Raw genomic sequence first — 14,155 nt, 5'->3', positions numbered from 1 at the left:
GTACCACAGCTACCTGGTGCTTGAGCTCTATAAGCTGGTAATTTTGTGAGGCCCCCAATGATTTCATAAATATCCAGGTGGCCCTTGGCAGAAAAAAGGGCTCCCCACCTCTATTCTGTTCCAGGAGCCTTGGGGCTGGTGACACAGGGAGGAGGGACTTTGGTGAATGAGCACAAGTGCTCTTCTTCACCCTGAAACTAGGACCAAAGAGCATGGGCAGGGTCTCAGATCCAAAGCAAAAAGGATGACTAGCAGTTGAGGGCCTGGTCACAGTTCCAGGACCAAGAGGAGCACCAGCATCTGCGACTACAGGAGAACAGAGTCCCTTTCCAGGTAAAGACCAGAACATAGAACAGGAGAGCACTGACTATCCCTCTCTTTGGATCATATACCTCAGAAGCACTGAAAACTTACATCCCCTCAGGACTAGCTCTGGAAAACAGCAGGAAAAATCTGAAGTTTAAGGCAGTATATTCTCTTACCTGGGAGCACAGTTTTAACATAAAGTTAAATATTAAAAAATAGGCTGGAAAATGAAGAAAACAATTAAAGAAAGAATCTGACCACAAAAAGTTACAATGGTGACTGGGAATATAAATATGCAAACTCAGAAGATAACAATGTCAAAACAGTTACAAGCAAAGCCTCAGTGAAAAAATATGAATTGGACACAAGTCCAACAAGAATTCTTAGAAGAGCTCAGAAAGGATTTAAAAAATAAAATAAGAGAAGTAGACTAAAACTGAAGAAAGAAATGAAAAAATTATGAAGAGGCAACAGTTTAGCAAAAGAAGCACCAAAAAAATTGAGGAAAATAACATCTTTAAAAAATGATCAAATAGTAAAAGAAACACAAAAATTCACTGCAGAGAAGAACTCATTAAAAAGCAGAATTAGCCAAGTGGAAAAAAGAAAGAAGCTACAAAAACTTACTGAAACTCACTTAAAAATTAGATTTGAGGGCAGCTAGGTGGCACAGTGGATAGAACACCAGTCAGGAGACCTGAGTTCAAATGTGATCTCAAACACTCAACGCTTCCTAGCTGTGTGATGTTGGGCAAGTCACTTAACCCCAATTGTCTCAGCAACAACAAAAAAATTAGATTTGGACAAATTAAATCTAATGGCTCCATGAAATATCAAGAGAGAGTAAGATAAATTCAAAAGAATGAAATAATAGTTAAATATCTTAATGGGAAAACAACTGACCTGGAAAAAATCAAATAGACAATTTAAAGGAGGAAAAATAGAGAAGAAAACCCAATTACCAGTATCAAAAATGAAAAGGGTGGATACATCAGCAATAAAGATGAAATCAAAACAATTTCTTGGAGCTATTTTGCTCAATTATATGCTAATAAATCTGACAACCTAAGTGAAACAGATATTTACAAAAATATAAGTTGCCCAGATTAACAGAAGAGGAAATAGAACATTTAAAGAATTTCAGCTTAGAAATAGAAATTGAACAAATCATCAATGAGTTCCCAAAGAAAAGGTCTCCAGGCCAGGTGGATTCACAAGATTCTACTAAAAAAAATTAAAGAATAATTAATTTCAACTACACATAAGCTATTTCAGAAAATAGAGAAGTAGTACCACCAAATTTCTTTTATGTCACAAATATGGTGCTGATACTTAAAACTAGAAGAGCAAAAGAAAGAAAACTATCGACCAATTTCCCTAACAAAGATTGGTGCAAAATTTTAAAATAAAATATCTGCAAAGAAAATATAGCAATATATCACAAAGGCCAGGAATGCAAGCTATTTCAATAGAAAACTATCAGCAAAATTGAACATATAAAAATAACAAAAAAAAATGTGATTATCTCAGTAGATACAAAAATTTATTTGACAAAATATAACATTCCTGTTTAAAAAAAAAAAGAAAAGAAAAGAAAAAAAGAAAACATAGGGATGACTGGAACTTTCCTTAAAATAAGAAGTATCTAATTTAAAAAAAAAAACCATCAGCAAGTATTATCTATAATAAAAATAACTTATAAGACTTCCCAAAAATATCCAGGGTGAAGTAAGGATATCCATTATCACCACTATTATTTAACATTGTATTAGAAATGTTAAAATTTCTTTATCTTTAAGATAAGAAAAAGATATTGAAGGAATAAAAACAGACAATGAAGAAACAAAAACTATCACTCTTTGCAGATGTTAAGATGGTATGCTTAGAAAATCCCAGAGAATCAACTGAAAAACTAGTCACAGCAAGTTTGAAAAAGTTGAAGGACATAATATAAATCCATACAAGTCATCAGCATTGTTATATATTACCAAATAGTCCAGCAGGAAAAGATAAAAAGAGAAATTATATTTCAAATAACTTCCAAGAACATAAAAAGTCAACTTGTCAAGACAAACCTAGGAAATAGAGGAACACAATTACAAAACAATTTTCACACAAATAAAGTCAGATCTAAACAAATAGAAAAATATCAATTGCTCATAGAGATAATATAATAAAAATGACAATTATTTAGTGTCATATCAATCAAAGTCCCAAAAGTTATTTTATAGAGTTAGAAAAGAATAATAAACTTTATCTGGAAGAAGAAAAGCTCAAGAAAATCAAGGAATTCAATGAAAAAAATATCTGATGGAAGGTAGCCTGGTAGTCCAAGATCTCAAACTGTATTACAAAGTGATATTCAAAAAAAAAATCTGGTACTGATTAAGAAATATAGTAGTAGATCAATGGAATAAATCAGATACACAATACACAATAATAAATGATAATAGAAACTTAGTGTTTGATAAATCCAAAGAGCCAAGCTTTGGAAGTCAAGTATTTACTATATAACAAAAAATGCTGGGAATATTGAAAAGCAGGTTGGTATTGACATCTTATATCATATACCAAGGTAAGATCAAATTGGGTACATGATTTAAACATAAAGGTAATATCATAAGCAATTAGAGAAAAATGGAAAATTTTAGCTTTTAGAGCTATGGATAAGAGATAAAGAGGATCATGGGATGAAAATGAATAGTTGTGTTTAAATTACAAGAATTTTGTGTGAAGACCAAATTAGCACCCTGGATACCTTAGAATCAAGCCAGAGTCAGAATAAGCAAAAGTTCTTGGTCTTTAGGGATAGAAGTGAAAGGAATGGACACAGGAATCTCTACACCTTCTTCCTCTTCCTTTACTGCCAAAAGTAACTCTGGCTTGTTTTACTCCACCCTCTAATCCCTCCTACAATTTTCTGTATACACCAACAGATCAAGCCAGCACAGAATAGTGGGAAGGGCCATTTTCCAACCATATGCTAATAGAGTATTGCCCAATTGGTAATTAGCCTTAAGCACTCAGTTGTCAGACCCCAGAGCATCAACTTGGGAGTTTCAGTCCTTTACATTTTGCACAAACAAAATCAATGCTACCTATATTAGAAGGAAAGCAGAAAACCGGGGAGGATTGGATTTTATAGGAAGTTTCTCTGATAAAGGCCTCATTTCTCAAAAATGTAGAGAACTGAATCAAATTTATAAGACTACAAGTCATTTCCCAATTGATAAATGGTAAAAAAAAAAAAAAAATGTGTGTATATATGTATATATATATATATATATATATATACATGTATATATATTTATCTGTGTGTTTGTATGTATTGTATGAATATAGAAAGTTTTCAGAAGAAGCTAAAATTATTTTAATATAAAAATATTTCCTATAAAAATGCTCTAAATCACTATTGCTTAGAGAAATGCAAATTAAAGCAATGCTGAGACACCACCTCACAGCTATCAGATTTCGAATATGACAGAAAAGGAAAATAGTTGATATTGGAGGGGATGTGAAAAAACTAGAAGAATGTTAGTGGAGTTATGAAATAAAAAGCTATAAAATATTGCATACTTTTTGACCAAACAATACTATTACTACATCTGTATTCCAAAGATATCAGAGAAAAAGGAAAAGGAATAATATGTACAAAATATTTACAGCAGTTCTTTTTGTGCTGGCAAAGAATTGAAAATTGAGAGAATGTCCATCAATAAAGGAATGGCTGAACAAGTTATGGTATATAATTGTAATGGAATACAATTGTGCATTTTTATTTATTGAATGTTTTGAGTTCCAAATTCTATCCCTCCCTCATGCTCTTTCCCTGAGATGGTAAGTAATCAGATATAGGTTATACATGTGCAATTAAGTGAAACATTTCCATATTTGTCATTTTGTATAAAAAATTCATAAAAAATAAATAAATGAAATAAAATTAAAAATAGTATACTTCAGTCCGCATTCTATTAATATTAATTCTTTTTCTGGAAGCAAATAATATGCTTCATCATTAGTTCTTTGGGATTGTCTTGGATCATTGTATTACTGAGAACAAAAAAGTCATTCAAAATTCTTCATCAAACAATACTGCTATCATTGTGTACAACATTCTCTTGGCTCTGTTTGCTTCACTATGTATCACTTTAGTCTTTCCAGATTTTTCTGAAATTATTCTGCTTGTTATTTCTTAGCACAATAATATTCCATTACTATCATACCACAACTTGTTTAGTCATTCTTCAATTAACGAACATCCTTTTGATATCCTCAGTCACCACAAAAAGAGCTGCTATAAATATTTTTGTACAAACACATCCTTTCCCCTTTTTTTGGATGTCTTTAGGATATAGACCTAGCAATGGTATTGCTGGGTTATGTAGGTGCCTCATACTGCTGAGAAAAAATATGTTCCTTTGTATTCTCATTCGATTTTCTCCAAAGAGCTATCATATCTAACTTTTCCAGAATTTTATTTACCTCCTTAATTTATTTTTTTTTAATTTTTTGGTTAAATTTACATTTAAATTTAATTTACATTACTCTGGAACAGCTATTCACATAGCTTATCAGATTGCCAAAGGAAGCTATGAGATTCAGTGTAGGCACCAATTCCTAGCAGAAGCCTTTATGGGTTGCTAGCAATCTTTTCTCCCTCTTAAAATTATGTTATCTTACTTATCAGTGTAAATTATTAGAGTGGAAAAACCACTAGTCTTAGGAGTAAGAAGACCAAGAATCAGAGCAGGCCTTTTGCCATTTACTATTGTGAAACCTGAGATGGTGAATCATTTAACCTCTTGCGTCCCTAGTTTCCTCATTGGCAAAATGAAAGGGCTGGATTGCTCTCTTCTGGCTCTCAATCTGTGATGTACGGTGTATATCTAACACTGAAGAATAAGGAACTGCCTTTCCCACAACTATTACAGGGCCCTACAGTAGAGAAGCATTAATAAATGTTTCCTGAACTGAAATGAATTGAGCATTGCTGTTGAGAAGGGAAATAAAAACACTTAACCATCATTTCTCAAGAAAGAATTTTCCTTCCTAAAGAAGACTTGGAAGATTGTTAATGAAAACACTGGCCGTTTTTATTCCCTCCCAGCCTAACTCAACCACCTCCTTCTGATTTCACTTAGTAAATCAATGACTGGGAATTGGACTCATGGATTTGTATTGTGTATTTCTCTCACCCTAAAAGAATTTTAGGCACATCATTTAATGTCAAAATTGTCATTTGCTTCCTAATTCAAGCAAAATTCTTCCAATGATGTTTTATCAGGAAAGGCTATATCAGTTTCAGACAGCTCTCAGAAAGGCAAGAAGATCAATGGTCCTCCAGAAGTATAATAAGCAGTATGCTTTGAGTGCTATCCACCGAGCACAGGACGTCATCAGGGAACGTGCCTGAACAGTTGTTGAAATAATACAAAGAGACAGCTCATTAAGGCTGGTTTGCTGGAAGTCACAGACCACTCCAGAGGAATGGTGGACATCTGAAGAGGAGCCATGCTTTGAATTTGCTTTAGTCCTAGAAGTTCTGGATTTCTCAGCAGCTCTCCTGTTCACGACATAAGAGGGAATAAATCTCCATAACTCAACCATTTGCTACAGGGCTATAGCGAAATGATGATACACTGATTTGGGGGTCTGTTTAAAATTAATGTACAAATTGCCAGTAGCATCTACAAAGGGATTTAAATATTTATGATTTCTTTAAAGTTCTAAAGGCTCTGTCTTATTTGATTATAACAACTACTTTGATCTTTAATGGGATGCAATGAAACAATTGTTGCCTACTAACTGTGTCCCAAATTTAAATGCATGATCCTCATCTTATGATGTTCCCCTGTAACTGACTCACAGCCTGGAAGGGAAACCCAAAAGAAGGAGTAAAGGAAGGCTGAAAAAGATTTCCTAGACCAGAAAGGATAAGATTATTATAAAAACAAAAAAGTGCCAAAGAAAAATGACCTTGAACAGACTAGCAAGTTGGAAAATAACCTTCCCAAAAGACAGGGGATATGTGGAAGTCAATTAACTGCTGTGGATTTCCCTAGCTTGCAGAAGACTCATTTCAAGCTTGAGATATGCAATCATCCATAAACTTGTAACTGTTCATCATTCTAATTAACTATCAAACCAAATTGTTGGGTCTTCTTCCCCAGACTTTAGTAATGGATGAGCTGAATGCTCATAATTAAATTAAGTTACTTATAGACTTGGCATTTATTACACCAACTTTATAATTCTTAAAAAGAAAAATTGTTTTCTATTTCATTTCCAACAAATTCTATTCTCATCCTGATCAACTGCATGGATTCCTTAACATCATTATAATTCTAATTTATCTAAGTTTCATTTAGTTAAATGTGGTATTTTTGCTGAAGAAAAGTCAGCAGAAACAAAGAGTTGACAGATTTCCCTTGAGTTAGTAAATATTCCCTCTGACAATTTATTTCTCTTAAACTCAGTAATTACTATATTGGTATCTGGAGACAAAAGCCAACAGGGCAAACAACTTGTCATTTACTATCATACATTAAAAAGTCACTGAAATAAAGTCACAAATAAGGATCCAAATGACATCAGATATCAATTAGCTTAATCTCCTGATTCCAGAATTATACTTAATTCTAACAGGTAAAGGATTTGATTCAATTGAAATAGGATTTAGTGTCTACTAAGTGCTAAACTAGGTACTAGGGATCTAAAAGGGAAACAAACATTCTGTGCCTTGGGAAGCTTATGTTCAACTGAAAGAAACAACCCATGCACAGAAAAGTAGAAATATATATATATAGTCATTTCTAGGGGAGAGGAACTTGTAACTGGGGGAATCAGGATGGGCCTCAGAAGGGAAGATGGCATTTGAGCTGAGTTTCAAGAGAAGTTAGAGATTGCAAGGGTCAGAACTGATGAACATTAAAAGGTAATTTGGGTTTAGGTACAGCCTATCCAAAAAAAAATAGCCATGGAAAATCTCTATCCTGTGTAGAAAAGACAATTTGGTTAGAATGTCTGATAGGTGAGAGAGAATAATGGTAACCAGCCTAGAAAGACTGTGGAAGAGCAACAATAAGATTAAATGACGATCAATTCTGATGGACGTGGCTCCCTTCAACAATGAGATGATTCAGGCCAGTTCCATTTGTTTAGTGATGAAGAGAGCCATCTACACCCAGAGAGAGGACTGTGGGAGCTGGGTGGATCACTACATAGCATTTTCTCTCTTTCTGTTGTTGTTCACTTGCATTATGTTTTCTTTCTCAGTTTTTTTCCTTCCTTTTTGATTTGATTTTTTTGCATTAAGATAACTGTATAAATATGTATATATATAATATATATATGTACACATATATATATATGTTGGATTTAACATGTATTTTAGCATATTTAACAAGTACTGGACTAGCTGCCATCTAGGGGAATGGTAGGAGGAAGGAGGGGATAATTTGGAACAGAAGGCTTTGCAAGAATCACTGTTGAAAAATTACCCATGGGTATGTTTTGTAAATAAGAAGCTTTAATTTTTAAAATGCCCTTAATAAGGATGTGCATGAATGAAAAAAAAAGATGGTGGAAGGCTTTAAATGACAGAGAAATGAGAGAAATGTGCATTTTGTCCTAAAGTTGGGGAGAAGTAACATGGTCAGCCCTGTTCTTAGGAATATCCATTTAACACCTGGGTAAAGGATGGACTGGAAAAGAAAAAGACCAGACACAGGAGGTTACTGTCTAGTCTGGAGCAAGAGATGATATGGAGCTAGCCCAGGATGAATGCGGTTTTGGTGTGGGTAGACAGATGGGAGAAATGCCGAGGACATGGTTTGCCTTTCTAATGTCTAATACTAGGAACTATCAACTTACTCTTCAACATCTCAGTGAAGGAGAGGATCAGACTTTGCAAATCTTTGCCCTCCTCCTATCCAATTCACACTCAAGCCAAGACACATGGGTTCTATTCAAGAACAAAGGATGAACAATGACAATAGAAATGGCCACAAAGAGTCGACCCTCCAAGAGAGCCCAAGTCCTCGCAGTGGCCCCCATGGAATTCTGCTACCATTTCAATGCTGGATTCTAACAGGGAGCAGATCACTAGCCAGTGTTCCTGACCTGAGATTTCATTTTGGAAAAGAAACATAAATAATATTTCAAAGATAGAGCAACCCTCAGAAAATACCTAGCAAAGTTCCAAGACTACTCAATGCACATATTTGTACATCGATCATACATCTTGCAAGATTATTTTCCTGAGACATCATTTTGGGAAGCCACAAATCACCGCCCGATGGTCTTCCCATTCTATTCTCCTTATAGCTGAAGAAGAGATCAGATCAAAAAATGAACAGGCTAGACTCCCGAGCCAAAGCCAAATGAGGAAAGGTCCTCCCGTGTGAATCTGATTTGAACTGAACAGCCAATCCAGACCTAGAATGCAGAGATCTTAAAAGTCAGCAAGTCAAAGTCCCTCCTTTGCAGATGAGAAAACTGAGACCTAGAGAGATGAACTGACATATACAAAGTCACAAAGAAAAGGAGAAACTGAGCTGCCATTTGAAGCCAAATCCTCCGACTTCTCTCAACCTTTGTCACTATTTTTAGAAAGTCTGTTGACCTTACAGTCATGGCATCCTGCTAGCTATTACCCCTGGGATTTAATCATTCTGGACCTCAGTTTTCCCATCTATAAAATGGGGGTGGGAAACAGAGGACCAATAAAGTCCCTTCCAGCTCTAGGTCTTAGACCTGTATTGGATGTTTACCTCAGCCCAAATTCATAAATGAGTTTACTTTGCTCTCACTTGACAAACAGATCTATGATCTTATGATCCCACTTGGGCAATTCATCCCCTGAGGAGATAACAGAATGAGTTACCTGCAGACATTCATAATTTTGATTCTCCAAAGCCAAGTTCTATATTTTCAGGTTACAAATATGGAACAGGGAATAGAACCTGAGATGTCTTTGGTTCTGGGACTCCCAATCAGTCATTTAGTCAACAAGCAGTGTCAACAGACCAGGAACTGAGCTAAGAGTTTGGAATACCTTCTGATGAAGGAAGACGACCTCTGAAAGAGTAGTGAGTGAAGGGAGGGGGGAAAGACAAAGGTCCCTAGGGTCGGGCCTTAGAAGACTTGAGCAGAGTACATTACCTGGAGAAGAATGAGGTGATTGGCCTGAGTTTCCTACTTAAACGGAGGTTCTGGGAGGGGCCAAGCAATCAGAATCAGAGGCCAGTGGGGAGGGCACTTCCAATGGATGGATTTCAGGGCTGGAGCATAAAGAGCCGGGGCATGGGAGAGGAAGTCCAAGTGTAGAAGTACCCCCCACCAATGTAAGTCAGCTCCACTTAGAGTCTCAGTTACTTGGAGGTCACAATGCCAGTTCATGTCAAAAACAAGTTTGAGCCTGACTTTGATGTTGGCCCTCAATCTATTATCAGTGGGGAGAAGGAAGAGGACCATCTATGATAAAAAGAACCAAGTTCTCAGATAGATTTGTTTCTTTTTCCCCATTAACTCTATTTTTACTTATTTTGAATTAACATTTTAATTTAGACGGATTTCTTGGTCTCTCCAAAAAATGGAGATGTTACAGATGTTACAGATTCCATTTTTAAAGAGGATGACATTAGATTTGTATTGTCCCACTGGGATAAGCACTTACCTAATGGGATCTACCAAGATGGAAATACCTCAACTTATAGAGACAAATGGTGGCATATGAATGCAATGGGAGACTACTGTGCCATAAGAAATGATGAAAGGGATAATCTCTTGGAAGCCTGGGAAGGTCCATGTGAACCGATAGGAATGAATTGAACAGAACCTGGAGAATAATTTGGACAGTAGTCATAACTCCCTAAAAATGAATGATTTCAAAAGACATAAGCATTTGTTTTTGCAAAATTACGTGTTTTGTTACAAGGATTTTTTTCTTTTTCTTTTTTTTTCTTTTTTTGGGGTCAAGAAGGTAGAAGGGAGAGAAGATAAATCATGCTCATTAAAAATAAAGTTAACACAAAAAAAGAAACAAGTCTGACTGAAATCTCTGCTGTTCTTTTTACCACACCTTCCCCTCACTGATAATAAATTGAATTATAATAAATTGAATTCACCTACTCATTACGCAGTTTTTCTGGGAAACAGCTTTTCCAAGGCCATCAAGCCAACGAAGTGTCTATGGTTTTTGACTGGTGAGGGTAGCACAGATTAATAAATAGGGTACCAGAAATCAACACATGCTCTGTTCACTTCTTTTTTCTGCTTTTTTCTCTCTCCCATGGTTTTTCCTTTTTGCTCTGATTTTTCTCTCCCAACATGATTCATAAATCAATGTGTATCAAAAAGAATTAAATTTACTACAATTAAACATAAACAAACAAATAAATGAAAGAATAAATAAATAAGGTGCCAGACTTGGAGTCAGGCCCTGAATGAAGAAACCTTAACAAGTTTCCTCATCTGTAAAATGGGGTAGTTGGATGTGAGGTCCCTTCCAGCTCTAAAATACAATCTTAGGATGCCAGTAAAATGATTCTTTCTTACCATGATTCTCTAGTTCACACGCAGATAGACTGTCTGAAGCTGCCTCCTGACTTGGCTCCTGTCCTGCAGAGCCCCAGGAGGTCATTGGCTGAGCGTGAGGCAGGGACAGCTCTGCTGGTGTCTCCTCTCCACTTGGCTCAGATGCAATCAAATGTCCTGAAGCCTGTTCATCAGATTCCTTGGGGGAACATGATGGTATTTAATTAGCAACTAATTTAAAAGAAAACATCAAGATTATAAGGCCAGTCATTTTTTTTCTGGCCTTGGAAACTGCTTAAAAAGAAACAGACATCCCGGCCCTCCCACCAGCCTTCCTATTGATAAAGGTATTAAAAATATGAAATATTTAAACTCCCAGAAGGCAAGATCATATCAAGGAAACAGAATTAGAAGTGAGTAGGGAGGGCTGGTGTCTGATGTAATGGCAGCTCTCTCACTAACTATTATATGACTTTCTGCCCATCTCACCCTCCAGGAGACTCAGTTTCCTTATGTTCAAAAAGATGCGGTTAGCCTGGGTGAGCTCGAAGATGCCCTCCAGACCTGAAACTTCTGAGCCTCTGAGCTGATATCTCCCAAGGGAAGAACAATGTAATCCCAGAGCTAATGGGAAAGCTGACTATTTGGGGAGAACCAGATCCCCAAACCTCTAGAAAGAAACCTGGGCTTTCAATTAGTCTTTCAAGTGATCAAAAGTGTTCTTGCGACAGTCCTGGGGCCAGTGCGGAATTGACCTACTTTCCTTTGGCAAACACACACACACACACACACACACACACACACACGCACAAATATAAATAAAAGCTGTCATGGGGAGATACTCCAAGAGTTTCTCCTTCCTCAGAGCAGAAGGGAAAGTTCAAACTAATCTTCTTAAATTAATAAACAAACTGCAGCAGTGCCTGGCCGGCTGGCATTTGGGAGATGGCCGTCACGCGGCTTTCTGAAAGGGGGACGTGCTGTGTGCCGTGATTGTCTTGAGATGCAGGGGAGACCAGCGGGCCCCAAATTTCAAAGATTCAAAGCTGCTCCAAGAGCACTTTAAGAACAAAGGGAGATGCTGTGAAGAGAGCACTTCTGTTCCCAGAAAAGAGAGCCTGAAAGCTGGGGTCTCCCAAACACTGTGAGGGTCATTCCTCAGAACGTGGGGAACCACCTCCAGCTTTGTTCCATCCACAGCCCCTTTGCAACAAGAAACAGGGTCTCCATTTAATCTTTTCTTCTCCAACACTAGGTCACTCATGCAGTCCTGAGATGTGCCCATATCAACATGTTGACCTTGATGTGTTACCCACCTCACAGGAGACACACTTATGGTCCGTATTACAGGGGAAAGTTGGATGCATCTGCAGACCTGGTTGTTTCTCTGTTTTGTGACCTCCTAGGAGGCAGAGACATCTATGTGCCTCCCTTTACCTCCCCTGTACTGAGCACAGTATACAGTAAATACCTAACAAATGCTAACTCGCTTCTCTGGATTTATACATGTAGGGAAATGTGCTTTTAGCAGGCTTGACGGGTTCGAGAGGATGGGAGATAAACGGGCACTGGCCATGTTTTGGGGGGCTCCTTTTTCCTTCTCACAGCATCACAGTTCTACAGCTGGGCTGGACTTCAACGGCCACAGACCCCTTCGTTTTACAAGTGAGAAAATGAGTGATTTGCCCAAGTTCCCACAGGTATTTTTGTATATTCCGCTACTTGGGTAGAAGAGAGAGGATGGATATATTTAGAAGAGAAGGTGATGGCCATGATAATATAAAATGTAAAAGAAAGAATGATCACTCTCCAAGGAGGGGAGAACAGAGCCGAGAAGACCAGGCTAAGAGCTGCTCTGGGCCCTGCCAGGCTGCACCTGGCACCCCTTCCCAAATTATCTCAGTGGCCCCTGCTCCTCCCCAGAGAGCTTTCTGGACCCAAGCCAGTGTCCTAGTCAGTTTTCTGGGTTTCAAAGCCCAGTGTGAGCCAAGCAGAGCCTGATGGGCAAAGTTAAAGCCTTGACAATGAGGTATAGAAACCCCCCAAAGGATGGAGCTGCTCCCCTGGAGCCAGCTTTGAGGAACCCTCGCCAACTGCTGACCAGGGCAGACCCTTCAGAGACAGCCCAAGCCCACTCTGCTCAAGCTTTGTCTCCCCAAGGATGCACAGGCTGCTGCTTCTGAAAAAAAAAACTGCTTAAAAAAAAAACCCTATCTGGACAGGGCAGGGAAGGGGATGGAACAAGAGAGGAGCCCAAAGGGACACTGAAGAAATGGAGCCACATCCTGTCCTCCCCCTTCTCCTCCCCTTCCTTATCTTCCCTTTCTTCATTCTCTCTCCTTAGATTGAACCATTTTTCCTCCTTATTGCACAATTTCTTTTTCTATCTCAAATTGTGCTTTTTCAAAGAAGTTTAAAACCCTTTGGTTTGAGGACAATGCATGGGGCCTCCCACTGCCTCTCTTCCATTTCATTTAACCTGCTATCTCCTGCTCCGGTCCTTCATTGTTTTTAATGGAAAGAATAAGGAACTTTCCCTTTGACTTAGCCCTTTTTTCTTTCAATCTCCAGGGTTTCATTTGGGGAAATGGGAAGGATTTCTAAACAGACCATAAGAAAGTCTGCTGCTTCTTGGTCTCTTCAGGACCTAATCTTCCTGGAGTTCTTAACCCTTTTCGATGTCACAGACCCCTTGGGAAGTCTGCTAAAGCTTATGGACTCTTCACAATAATGTTTGTAAAAAGCATAAATTAAACATAAAGAATTACAAAGAAACCAGAAGTTAGGAAATATGTAAATGTATTTTTCCTATCCAATTTTATAAACCCTGAAATCTTTCCATGGACTCTTTAGGGGCCTGGGATCTGGGACCCCAAATTAAGAATCAGTCATCTATTCATACTGTGATTTATTAAAGCTCTAACTCCTGCATGTTATTGACTGGAACAGCCTATGTTTCTTTTAGCAATGACTTGTGCTGTTCAACTATGTAGTCAGGTAGTTGCAATAACAGCCTGCCTATCCAGAATTCAGCTCCCTACATTTTGAACCCATCCAAAAGACAGCCAAAAACCAGGAAGGAAACATAAAACGTATCCAGTTTCACAGAGACCAGTCAGTACAGCATATATACCTTATTCACTCCCTCAGGACCTCATTCAAAGCCCATTTGATCTTACTTTAGATAGAATTCTAGGGAACTTGGCTATCTCTTTTAGGAACACATTATAGATTAAATGTAGCAAACTGGAAGAGAGGAAAAGGGTTGCTTTAGGCAGCCAAGAATTGAGATGGGCAAACTACAAAGAAGTAG

The 14,155-nt window shown here is 37.6% G+C and overlaps 1 protein-coding gene across 3 annotated transcripts in view; it reads right to left on the bottom strand.

Annotated features, from left to right (window-relative positions):
• The window catches only part of NEK11 (NIMA related kinase 11), a 267,788-nt gene that overhangs the window by 127,587 nt on the left and 126,046 nt on the right, over window positions 1-14,155 (bottom strand). For all 3 annotated transcript variants that reach the window (XM_074270948.1, XM_074270949.1, XM_074270950.1), the window contains one exon: window positions 10,864-11,041. In XM_074270948.1, coding sequence (XP_074127049.1) covers window positions 10,864-11,041 — 178 coding nt within the window. The remainder of the gene's footprint in view (window positions 1-10,863; window positions 11,042-14,155) is intronic.

The sequence above is a fragment of the Sminthopsis crassicaudata genome, chromosome 5 (assembly GCF_048593235.1).
Source record: "Sminthopsis crassicaudata isolate SCR6 chromosome 5, ASM4859323v1, whole genome shotgun sequence".
In the NCBI taxonomy this organism is placed as follows: Eukaryota; Metazoa; Chordata; class Mammalia; order Dasyuromorphia; family Dasyuridae; genus Sminthopsis; species Sminthopsis crassicaudata.
Note: the sequence above shows the minus strand (reverse complement) of the source record. Positions and strands in the feature narration are given on the sequence as shown.